We start from the raw sequence: 13,038 nt of genomic DNA, 5'->3' as shown, positions 1-13,038 counted from the left end.
GCCCGTATTCTGTGGGCGTATTTAAGCATAACAGAACCAGAAAGTCAGGCTGAGGACATGGTGGTTTATAACTCAGTTTACGGGCCGTATTTCAGTTTACGGTCCGTATTTCAAGTCGTTTTTAACCATTCAAGTCTTTGGCAGAAAGTTGAAGTTTTGTAAGTTGAAAAACGACGTGGTAGTTTAAGGGCCGTATACCACTTTACGGTCCGTATTTCATTTTACGATCGACTGGGCCAAAGTGCAAATCTGCAACTTTCACGTCTTCAAAACCTATAATTAGTCATTGTGGAGCATAACCTATCTCTTATTCCCATTGCCTTTGAAATCTTACTTAGGGTCGTCAAACGTCATTCCCTTCTGATTAAAACATTGTATACTCGTATTCTTCGTTAGTCTATTCATTGTACGTTCACGGGGGAAATTTCCGTGGTGTAACACAAAAGCTGCTCAAAACTAGCATTAAAATGCTCCAAATCAATTCTAAAAGAGCTACAACACATAAAAATCACCCTAAGTAATAATAAAACACATCAAACACTATCTAAACACATCAAATACGATCTAAATAGACCTTCAAAGTTCAGAAATATTTAAATGTCCAACCAGGAGGACGAAGATGGGTCTGAGACTGGTTGGATGGCAGTGACTCAGGCTCAGAGCTGCTATCTCTAAGGAGCAAATTAGATACACTTAGAGGTGTACCATTTGGAGAAGGAGAAGGAGACAAAGTGGCCGATGTGCTAGGAGATCTGCCACGTGGTGAGCAATACATAGGTATAGGTATAGAAATAGGATAGGTAAATGATGTCGGCTGAGGTGGTGCCGACTGAAAGACCCACTGACCAGACTGGGCCTGTATAGAAGAGCCAGGCATAAAAAAATTAGTGATCCATAGGCAAGAATTGGCGATAACAATCAAACCATGAATTTTTGCGGGCATGTTTTAAAGTGAAAGCTTTACTAGTTTCCATGCAATGAGGACAAGCAAGCTTTCCAGCAGTCATCCAACCAGACAACATCCCATACGCAGGAAAATCGTTAATAGTCCACATCAAAGAAGCACGCATATTGAAATTGCTCTTAGTTGATATATCATATGTCACTACACCTTCACACCACAATTGTTTTAACTCATCAATCAAAGGTTGTAGATAGACATCAATCAAAGCTTTTGGATTACGAGGACCAAGGATAACACAATTTAGGAATATATAGGGACTTGTCATACACATCTTAGGCGGTAGATTATATGGAGTAAGAAATACAGGCCAACAAGAATAGGGTGCAGCCGAAATAGAGTATGGTGTGAAACCATCCGCACACAAACCCAAACGAATGTTTCTTGGTTCACTAGCAAAATCAGGATAAGTTCTATCAAAATGTTTCCACGCTTCTCCATTCGATGGATGACACATAACACCAGATGACCTTCTATTTTCGCTGTGCCATCTCATGTGAGGAGCAGATCTCGGCGATGCAAACAACCTCTTTAACCTAGGTATAATAGGTAAATAATGCATCGCCTTAATTGGAACTGTCTTCCCCACTAGGTGTCCGCTTATAACGCGCATGTCCACATATTTTACATTCATTTAAATCAACATCTTGCTTATAGAACAACATACAACCGTTTGGACAACAATGAATTCTATCATACGACAATCCTAATTTGGAAACCAATCTCTTTGCTTCATAGTAACTCTTAGGTATGTCGAATTCCGAGTTCCCCTACAAGCTTAATCATTGAGTCCATAGCAGCTTCAGCAACAATCCAATCTAATTTGATGTTAATCATTCTAACTGCAACATACAACTTATAATGCTGACTCCCTACCCAAAGTGGATGACTAGCCTCTTCTAATTCTTGATACAAGCGCATTGCTTCTTCATTAGGAGGTTCCTCAAAATTTTGCTCAGGTTCAAACCCAGACTGTACGCCAAAAGCATCATTAACCATATCATTAACTCTATCATATTGGACATGACTGTATTCCTGCGACACACTACTTTCACCGACAACCATATTGTAAAATATACCATTGACCCCATCAGTCTCTCCATGATCAGTCCAAACATAATATTTCTGCTTAAACCCACGACTATATAAATGAACCCTAACCGCTTCTGGTTTCAAATACTTCATACACCGGCAATGAGAACAAGGACACCTAATTACCCCTTCATTTTGAAAAGGGTGAAGTGTCATTGCATGTGTGATAAACCCATCAACACCTTCAACAAATTCATCATGTCCACCCACACGATTACTATTATTCATATTATACATCCACATACGATCCATCTACAAAAATATACCCACAAATTATTGAGGTTATAGAAATATATTATAACTTAAGAATTCTAACTTAAAATATAACTTAAGAAAACACAATCCCAACCACTTCTAACTTTGAATTCTCAATAACAATTCTAACTTTAATAATTTATAAATTCTAACTTTAATATAATTTTGAAAAGCACAATCCCAACCAATTCTAACTTTGAATTCTCAATAACAATTCTAACTTTAATAACTCATGGATTCTAACTTTAATTCTAAAAATTGAAAAGTAAATCTAGTCAAATAAAGTCTACATTTTAGTTTTGAGGTTATAGAAATATTATAACTTAATAATTCTAACATAACTTAATAATTCTAACTTTGAAAAGCACAATTCCGACCAATTCTAAAAATTGAAAAGTAAATCTAGAGAAATAAAATCTACATTTTAGTATTGAAGTTATAGAAATACTATAACTTAACAATTCTAACTTTGAAAAGCACAATCTCAACCAATTCTAATTTGGAATGATCAATAACAATTCTAATAACTTATGGAATTCTAACAAATAGCACAATCCAAAAAAAAAAAAAAAACTAGTCAAATAATTAAAGTATACATTTTTCCACATATTCAACATCAATAATATTACAAAGAATGATAACTAAGCTAACACAAATACATTGACAAAGAACGTGAAATATAGCACAATCTCAAGCAAAAAAAAAATGACAACTAAACTAGTCAAATAAAGTTTACATTTTTTTCAAAAATTCAACATTAATAACATTGCAAATGATGTTTAACAAAGCTAAATAGATTAACATTAGGCCTAAAATCTACAAATAAAACTAAAATTGAAAGAATTTTAAAAGCCCTAATTTAAGAGAAACTAACCTCAATTACTTAACTTCAAAACGGGTCTGAGGTTGGTGGGGACGGGCTGTGCAGGCGGCGGCGCTGGGCGGAGGGGAGGGGGGTGGCGGGTAGCTAGGGTTTAAGGGGAATGGGAGTTTAATTGGGAAGAGGAGAAGAAATGGGTATGAAAACCCGTCTGGAAAGTTTTTAAAGAAAAACCGACGGACAAAACCAACCCTGTCCGTCGGTTTTTCCCGCACGTTTGACCAGATTTGACCCCCTCCCCCCCCCCCCCCCCCAAAAAAAAAGGAAACTGACCCTGTCCGTCGGTTTCCTAAAAAAAAATTGTTTATTATTTTTTTAAAAAACAAATTGAATTGCATATTATTTAAAATATTTAAAAAAAAAAAACCGACGTCGTCCGTCGGTTTTTTAAACCGACGCAGTGCATCGGTTTTTTGTCTGTCGATTTTTGGCAGTTTTTTAGTAGTGACTCCATTACTACGGTGAAGTACGTGGCATGCTCATGCTCTGAAAGTGTGGGGTTTAAGAATAATAATAATGGCGGAGATACTTTGTAGTGTGGATTGGGAGGGTGGGGGTGGTGGTTGTGATAGCAGAAGTGGTTAGTGGTGGTGGGGTTGAAGGGGTGGAGAGTGGGTGGTTGGTGGTCGTGGGCATGGGGGGTTGGGTGGGTGAGGGTTGTTGTGGTGGTTAACAGTGGTGGAGGAGTGGGTGGTGGGGTGGGGGTCGGGAGGGAGGGTGAGGGTGGTGGTTGTGATGGCAGAGGTGGTTAGTGGTGGTGAGGTTAGGAGGGTGGTAGTGGTCGACAGTGGTGGTGGGGTGGAGGGGTAGGGGTTGGGAGGGAGGACGGAGGTGGTGGTGATTGTGATGACAGAGGTGGTTAGTGGTCGATTGGGTGGGTGGGGGGTGATGTTGGAAGGGGTGGGTGGGGTTGGGAGGGTGGGGGTGGAGCCGGTGATAAAAAGTGTTCATACAAAAATATGTCTTAATGATATTAACACTTTGTTTAAGATCTTAATGATTAAGACTTATTCATATCAAATAAGCGTTTAGATCTTAATGTAAACAAATGCACATAATGGCCTACGGTTTGAATCATTCAGATTCAGTCCATTAAGTGTAAATAAATGAGACCTAAATTTATAATTTTCTTGAATTTTCTGTAATTTTAATTAAGTTTTATTTTTTTGTTATTTATATATTTATTTTGTTAATTTATAAGAATACTAAAAACTAAATTACATGAAGCTTCTTCCTGTGCTTTGAGGTTTATGCGTCTCTTCGTGTTAAATAAAATGCTTCTCCTTAGCAGTGGCGGAGCCACAATGTTGAAGACGGGTTCGGCCGAACCCACAAGCTTTTGTTCACATCTTATATTTGCCTTAAGAAATTTATGTAATATGCATAAATTAGTAATTTAGAACCCAGTAACTTAAAGAGTTTGAATTCGGAATCCACAAACCTCACATTCTAACTCTGCCTCTGCATCTCAGGCTTATTAAGACATTGGTAAGCACCTTCCATATCTATGATCTATAATAATTTTAAAAGTGAGAAGCCCCATAGTTGAAAGTTGGACTATGATAATACCCTTCAAAAGTTAAGCAAAATTAGTATAGCAGCATTTTTGTATAAAGATGGATTACACATTCTAATAAAATAAAATAAAAATTAAAAACCAGCATATTAAAGTAGGCACATTACTATTAGTATTCCCAACTAATAATGATGCAATTAAGTCTTCATAATACCTATCATTATTATGAGTTCAAAACAATATGGCCGGTTAATAACATGAGAACAAATGAAAAAACAATGACAAATCTTATCATTTATGTTGAAGTAGTAGTGGGAATTACAAAGAGCAAAATTCAAGTCTTTTTTTCCCTATATATTTATGGCATTGTACTTCATTTTGTTCTCTGAAGGCTCAACTAGCTAAACTTGACAGCAAATGAAGAGGCTACTATTTTAATTTCATCATGTATGTGAATTACTTGTATTACAAAGAGCCATTTTCAAGTCTTTCTCGGTGAAACTGCATTTCATTGTGTTTCACTTTAGTTATAGACTCACAATTACACAATTTTAACAAGTCACAAATTTTCAAAATTATAATTTACACTTCTTATGGAAGGAATTTATGTTTATTAATTCATCTAGATTTGCACCTATTGCTCTCTCTTCGTATAGTCAGTAATAATACGATGGAGTTCTCTTTCACAACTTTCAATATATCAAGATAATATTACTTCATCGTCAGTTTTTTCTGAGGCACCTGGTTAAATTCAAATAATTCTATTTGAAATAGATTTATGATTTTCAAGAAATGGTAGTTTTTCTCTCTAACAGAATGTGAATTATTACCAATCGCTCGGGTACTTCTATTTCTTGATGATAAATATGTGAATTATTACCAATCGCTCGGGTACTTCTATTTCTTGAAGATCATCATTCAATATCTTGAGATAAATTTACGTAGAGTGAGTCAATTCATGTCAAACTATTCTTTTTCAAGTTCGGTCATATGTGAATATTAGATCGACTCCTACACGATGTTTGTCAAAACGTTCAACCAAATTGTTACGTGGTATGTGCAACACACGTATCCAGAAACTAATTTAATCAAAAGTTTGAGTTCGAGTTATGAGAATAAAATCGCCTTTCGCATAAACCAGCGTTACAAGTCTTGTTATCATCTATGTATAATATAAAGCTAGGCATAGACAAGGTGATGTGACACCTCTCTATGGCCAAGAAACACAATTATCTTTTTTTCTCCTTTTTTTTGGCCTTTTCTCTATTTTTCCTCATCTATATGCTTCTTAAAAAAGCTCAAAATTCACTCTTTTAACTCTCTTAAATTATGTTAAATATGCTAAGTAAAATATTAAAGTCTGATAAAGGAATGGGGATATGTTCTTAAAGCTCACGTAGCTACAACATTTAAAGAAAATTTTGCATTTATTTTATTTCTCTTCTTTATTTGCTTTTAAATATTCACCTCCATAACTCATATTTAATTACATATTCAATTGCTACCCTTAATTATAATATTCATAACTCACATGCTTTTCATATTCATAACCCCAAAATATTTAATTTGATTGAAGAGAGCTTATGATATTCCTCTATATTTATCTATATAAATTCATAATTTTGGATAATCTTTTCATTTCATATTTGAAGTCATAAGATTATCCTTTTCATTTCATATTTAAAGTTGTAATACCTTAATCATTATTGCAAACTAGATTCATTTTTTAGTTTGGCTCAATGAAGAAGGCTCTTGAATGTTGATTAGCTTGTGGGATAGGTGTGGACAAAAAGATCGCAAAATTATGCACTGATTCTGTATTTCTTTTTCCATTTATTCCTTATGAAAGCTCAAAATATTATGCATTGAATCTGTATTTTTTTTTTCATCTGTTTACTTATGATTAAGGTCCTAGACTCTCGAGGAGGATGTGTCTATTGTATTTTTCTACCATGTTTATTTTTTTGTGTGTTCTCTGTATTATTTTGTTGGGCTCAAATTAGTCATTCGTGAATTTATTGGAACCAAGGTTCACAATTTACCATTCGTTGCTTAAATGGAATACATCCTTCATTTCGTGTTTCTTGTGTTACGAAGAACCATTTATGTTTTCTTTAAATATTTGTTCATTTTTTTTTTTAGATTTGCCTACATAGATGATTTAAGATCATAGAAAAGACAAAATAAACAAAAGATAATTAGTTATGCTGCAAAAATTTGTTCATTTCGTCTATTTTCTTTTTTACTTTGAGAAATGGTGTATTTATTTGATTTGCTTGAAAATTGGTGTAAGTTTTTTGTATCCTCGGGATTATGAATTCACATTCTTTCTTTCTTTTTTTTATTGTAAGAATATATGTCTTAATTATTGTAGAAATAAATGTATCTTAGTTACTGTATAGAAGATTTAAGTGAAAGATCTTTTACTTGCCATGGCAAAGCTGGAATAAAAATGTTACTCATCTAACAATGCTATCCAAAAAAAAAAAAAAAAATCTTCATCACGCTGTTAAGAATTTATTTGTAAAGCTATATGCTGAAGGCTTATTAAATACTAATTGATTAGTTTTTGCTAGGGCTGACAAATGGGTCATTTAGGCTGAAGTTGGGCTGATCAAGATGGGCTGAATAGATAGATGGGTTAATGCCCAATCCTGCCCAAAGAATATTTGGGCCAGAATGGGCTAAGTCAAGATGGGCTAAATAATGGATCGTAACCCAACCCGCTCAAGTTGACTCAATTCTTTACAATTCATAACTTTTAAATGAATCAAAAATCAATATTTTTTAAAACAAATTATAAATTTAGTTTTTCAAGCTATATTCAAATTTTGACACAATGCATCCTCAATTTTTCATACACAAAGTTTTGACCAATTTTTTTAAGCATTGAGCAAAAAAGTTTAAAAAAAATAAAAAATTAATTTTTATGTTTTATTTTAAAAAAAATAATTTTTAATATTTTTTTAAAAAAAAATAAAAAATAATTAAAAAAAAATGAAAAATGAAGATTCTTATACTTTGTAGTGTTATGTTTTGTAAATAAGAAAAAGTATCGTTATGTTTTGTAATAAAGAGTATTAAGTAGCTAGTTTATGTCATTTTCCCAATAATGAATGGGTCAATTTGGGCTAAAGTAATGGACTGCTTTGGATTACCTTGGATAAATGGGTTAAGTTGGGCTAGCCCAAATTTAGCACATCATAATTGCATATCATGTCCAAACCCATGAAAATCTGGGCGAGTTGGGCGGGTCAATTGGGCTTGGGCCAAAATTGGCCCCCCTAGTTTTTGCTGAGCATGTTGCTTCTTCTTCTTGGTCTTATTGTTACCATTGAAATGCATTATTTCATGTTTGAGTGTTTTTCTGTTTCTTCTTTTTATTGGATCATATCTTCGAAGAGACCTTGAGAGATTTGCTTTCGATAAGGACAACAAGAGAATTTTTTGAGTAGATTTTTCATGTAATTTTCAGAATATTATAAGTATTTTTAGTATTAGGTCAAGAATAAGTATTGTTGGTTTGTTTACTCTTAGTGTTGATTATCGCTAGAGCTAGAGTTATTTTAAATTTTTCATCACTGCTAATGTTCATTTTTTAAATACAGATCTTTAGTACAATTATATTCAATTATTCAGTGTTAGTTTTTTTGTAACCACAGTTGTGAGGATTGCCTTTTAATAAGACAAGATAGTATTCCACCGAAATTACATGGGATTGTATTCTGTATAGGTAAGTATTGAAATGAAAGAAAGGTTATTTTAAGAACCGTAAAAAATAGGGAGAATAGGAGATTAGAGAAAACTTTGAACTCTCAACTTTCAAGAGGAAGATGTGCTTTTGGCAGCTATGGTACTATAAATTACAGTATTGTCCGAGGCTTTTATTTTCAAAATATATTTTTAGTTATTTGTCTCAATATATAATTATTGACGTTTGACTTTCCAAGAATGAACTTCGTATACTAAAAGTTTGTTTGCACAAGCAATATACCAAGTTTTATGTAAAATTTAGAACTTCGGATGCAAGTTTTTGTAACTCCAATTGACTATGTCGAAAGTTATTTTCGAAGTAGCTAAACTTTAAAAAAAATTATGAACTAAGATCGAGCTTTAATAGGGGTTCCAAAATCGGCTATATGTGCACTTGCCCTATCCCAAATGGCTGAATCCATTTGATGAATTATTTTTTCATAATAGAGTACTAATTAAAGACTGAGGATGTGATGAATAAAAAGAGAGCTTCTTTGTATAGGATGTGTTAATTTCTTTTAAGTCATTTTCCTATAGTTGTTTCTCCCTTTTGTTAAATGTTAATATTTTTTTATATTCAAATATTAAAAGAATTCATGAATTTAATGAGATCTTTCATGTTCATATTTTCTTATATTTGATAGAGAAATTTGATATTAAAAAAAGAGAGCTGCTAAATGACCACACTAATTTAGCCCAAATGTAGCCACACATGTGAAAAGACTATTATAACCTTATTTGGAGTTTGCAATATTTTCCCAAACAATTTTCCCTCCAAAATACTCTAGTAAATACATTAACTTATTTCTATTCTCAAAATATTGAGCAACTAAAATTGATCCATATTTCCATACAGATGAAGATGAAAAGTCTCTACATACTTTGTGTATTTTATATGTATAGCAAATTATACGGTTTATTTAATTTACAAATAATTACATGTTTTACTTATAAAAAAGAAAGAGTGAATCGCATTTTACCCCCCTAACATTTAAGGGTTGGGAAAAGATACTCCCCTCACATATTGAATGAGAACGATAACCCCCTATCCAATATTTTCCGGTGAGAATCTTTTATTTTTTAATAAAGATCTTTTTTTCTTTTTCTTTCTAGAATTAAATACAATATATAACTCTTGTTATTATCCCATTCACCAATTTTTCTGAAAATAATGTATAACAACGACTTGAAAAATTCTATTAATAAATTTCAAGCTATATTTCGTTCGTTTTTTTTTTTTTTTTTTTTTTTGTGGGGACTAGAGGGCCAAGATCTTAATTATTATACAATCTAAATACAGTCTAGTATTAGTACCCGCGCGAGCAGATGATATTAAAAGACACTAATCTATGTTACATTGTGATGCGGCTTGTTTGAGTGCATTGTAACACTTAAAGTTACTTGGGAAAAAGTTAACAGGTATCATATTCGTTCATTCTGTGATGATAACCTGTCATAAAATCTACCAATTTGGCATATATTTGTACTTGAATGGAAGAAGAATAAACATTATTCTTCAGATTCTACAAAATTTCACTTCGATATTTCCTACCTCTTCAGAGATTTTGGATCCATATTTTCTACTTTGTTACCTGGTACCATGGCAAAGTTAGAACCTCCTGAAGGAGGTAGCTTCTTAGATGGCTTGGAGGTTCGTGTTGCATTTGGAGCAGTTTGGAAACAATCATTATCTGAGCTTAGTGGTGGGCAGAGATCTCTACTTGCACTCTCTCTCATTCTGGCTTTGCTTCTTTTCAAGCCAGCCCCACTTTATATCCTGGACGAGGTACTGAGAATTTCTTAAAGTAACATGCTCTGAGATTTATTCAATGAAGAAAGAGTATTTGATCATTAATCATATGACTTCTCATAAGATGCTAAGTAATGTCAGTGACAAGCTCCAGATTCCTAAAGTGTGTGCTGCATATTACTATTTTGGCAGAGTACATTATGTAGTTTTATGGCAGTGGCCAGTGGCTATTATGATGCAATTAATGAAGGAATTTGTATCTGTGAATTGTAGGAAAACATCTTTTGTTGCTGTGATAGAAACATTTATTTGAAAAAACAACTGAAAGCACCAATGTGATGTTCATTCGTTTTCCTCTTGTATATTTTTAATTGCAAGAAGCATAGAGCAGAAGAAGCTAAGATTGACAAGGTTGGCTCATAAGGCATGTGTTGTCATCCATCCGTTCTATATTTGAGATAATATTTGATGTTTATCAAACTAGAAATTCATAGTTCCACTGGAACATTCGAAGTACTTGATACCGGTCTATTAATAATATTATTCCACATAACTTCCAAAAATTCCAAAATTTTGAATTCACCCTCTCTGACATGGGCAGTGAGGATTCTAATAGCTAACATCAACTTGTTTGAGATTGAGGCATAGTTGCTGTTGCTACAACAAAATACATATTTAATTTGATATTTACTCTGTCGAATATTCCATGAATAACCTGAAAATTTTCTTCCACCACTACTGCTATTATACAAAAAGTTAAATCAGCATCTCCTCCTTTGTACCTGTCAAATGGTGTCACATAAAAGTGGGATGGAGTTAGTATTTAAGGCTAGAGACTGCGGTAAAATGAAGTTTCCTTTGAAGTCCATCTGCATGACCTATTCACTTGAAATTTTAAGAACTGCATATTTATGTACTGAATTTTAAATATGCATAATCAATATTGATCTATTGATAATTAGATTTGCCGAACCTTATGACCGATTCTTTCTTACCTACCTACAAACTTTGTTAGTAATTTGCATCTTTCACCTGTGTTGCTTGGCAGGTTGATGCAGCTCTTGACTTAAGTCACACACAGAACATCGGAAGAATGATCAAGAGTCATTTTCCACATTCTCAGGTTCACTAGTTTATCATGATTGAATTTTGACATATGCTATGTGATCTTTTGAGAAATTTTTTTGGTCTGGAGAGGAACAAATAACGTCAGTGACTTTTCTAGAAAAGTTAATTGTTTTACAGTTGTGAATGTTCATAACATGATTATCTAGTGGCTAACAATTGAAGAGAACTCCGGCATAAATAGTTGTCGGATGAAAAATGTGAACTGTTGTGCAGCTTTTGCTAACCTTCATTTTTTGATTTTGTTATTTTGGATTCTGCAGTTTATTGTTGTATCCTTGAAAGAGGGTATGTTTAACAATGCCAATGTTCTCTTCCGAACAAAATTTGTGGATGGCGTCTCAACAGTGCAGAGAACAGTTGCAGCTAAAAACAAGTGATTTCACGAAATGGTGACTGTAATTTTGCTTGCAGTAAATTCAGTTTCATGTTAGGTTTCTGTTCAAAGTTCTCTTTATGATGTATAAATGCTCCTATTTGCTCTTATATGTTTCTGCACTTTATTTGCAGATGCTCGGGGGCATGTGTATAAGTTCTGGTTTCCCTCCAATGTGTAGTAAATCTCACCCCAATACATTCTAATTATCTTGTCTAACACCTTCCTTTTCCTGCATAAGTAGCATCTGCGACTACTTTTTGGCTTATTTCTGTATTATTTAATTTTGCCGGGGGCATTTTATTTGTGTAAGAACTATTAGCTTGGTGCAGTAAGCCCATAACTCCTCGTTGTGACTTGAGCATAACATGCTAGTGCTATCAAAATGCACACATGCTCTACGCCTTGGAATATTGCAGCATAATTAGCTTGCAGAAATTAGAAGTCAATTGTAGTATTGTATCTGGTCATGAAAGTGTTATGAGGTAATTTAGTTGTTTGTAGGTTAGTTGCTGCAAACTTCCTAGCAAAGAAACCACTGAGTACGTCTTTTAAGGGTAAACTGGCATCTGTTGTATGGTCAGCTTTAGCAGAGGCTATAGGAAATAAGTTTTCAGATTCCCTACCTGAGAATGATGTTGCAGTGGCAGAATACCAGAGGCATGAACTAGACCTATATAATCATTTGAGTTGTGACATAGGTTCGAAGACATGTCAATAAAATTAGTGGATACCTGGAAGAGAAGAGTTTCTATTTTGTGCCTTTGAAAAGACTAACTGGAATGATAAAAGGGGTAGAGAAGTGATACTGGAGTGATGTGTTAGATGCCTTCTTTGATGAAAGACAAGTTCTGCATAATGGCTGAAAGACCTGTAATGTTCTAATGGAGTGAATACTGAGTCTTTAAAGTCTTTAACATATTTACAAATGGAAGTTGCACCTATGCAAATATAAAGATAGATGTGAGGCCATTCAAGGTACAAAATGATCACATTCGATAGAAAAGTTTAATTTGCACACATTGAATAAACTAGAAGGTCGTCAAAGATGATTTGATCATATCTTACATCGACCTCTAGATGTACTTGTTTGTAGGTGTGAGATCTTGGTGATCGAAGGTATTAAAAGAGAGGAGTTATATACGATTATAGGGAAGGATGTAAGTTCAAAAGACGTATCTCTTGGTATCCTTGCAGACATAGGAGAAAACACGGAACAATGGAAAAATAAATAATTATATACATGTTAGCATGTGTGTCTTAGGTTTGACATTTCTTAGGAGTTTTTTCATTTTATTAGAGATTTACAGGTCAGTAAAATATATAGTGA

At 33.6% G+C, this 13,038-nt stretch overlaps 1 protein-coding gene across 1 annotated transcript; it reads left to right on the top strand.

Annotated features, from left to right (window-relative positions):
- The first annotated feature begins 9,825 nt into the window (after positions 1–9,825).
- Positions 9,826–12,172, top strand: LOC132631706 (structural maintenance of chromosomes protein 2-1-like). The gene is made up of 5 exons (XM_060347384.1): positions 9,826–9,876; positions 10,018–10,243; positions 11,256–11,330; positions 11,596–11,761; positions 11,843–12,172. The coding sequence occupies exons 2-4, from the start codon at positions 10,058–10,060 to the stop codon at positions 11,710–11,712; spliced, it is 378 nt and encodes a 125-aa protein (XP_060203367.1). The 5' UTR covers positions 9,826–9,876; positions 10,018–10,057; the 3' UTR covers positions 11,713–11,761; positions 11,843–12,172.
- Positions 12,173–13,038: the final 866 nt, after the last annotated feature.

This window comes from Lycium barbarum, chromosome 3 (genome assembly GCF_019175385.1).
Source record: "Lycium barbarum isolate Lr01 chromosome 3, ASM1917538v2, whole genome shotgun sequence".
Lineage (NCBI taxonomy): Eukaryota > Viridiplantae > Streptophyta > Magnoliopsida > Solanales > Solanaceae > Lycium > Lycium barbarum.
Note: the sequence above shows the minus strand (reverse complement) of the source record. Positions and strands in the feature narration are given on the sequence as shown.

What these genes read in the sequence shown, in the direction of transcription:
- LOC132631706 (XM_060347384.1), top strand. Translation starts at nt 10,058, where the DNA reads ATGGCAAAGTTAGAACCTCCTGAAGGAGGTAGCTTCTTAGATGGCTTG. An exon ending in CACTTTATATCCTGGACGAG is followed by an intron (nt 10,244 to 11,255) that starts GTACTGAGAATT and finishes GTTGCTTGGCAG; the next exon opens with GTTGATGCAGCTCTTGACTT. An exon ending in GTCATTTTCCACATTCTCAG is followed by an intron (nt 11,331 to 11,595) that starts GTTCACTAGTTT and finishes TGGATTCTGCAG; the next exon opens with TTTATTGTTGTATCCTTGAA.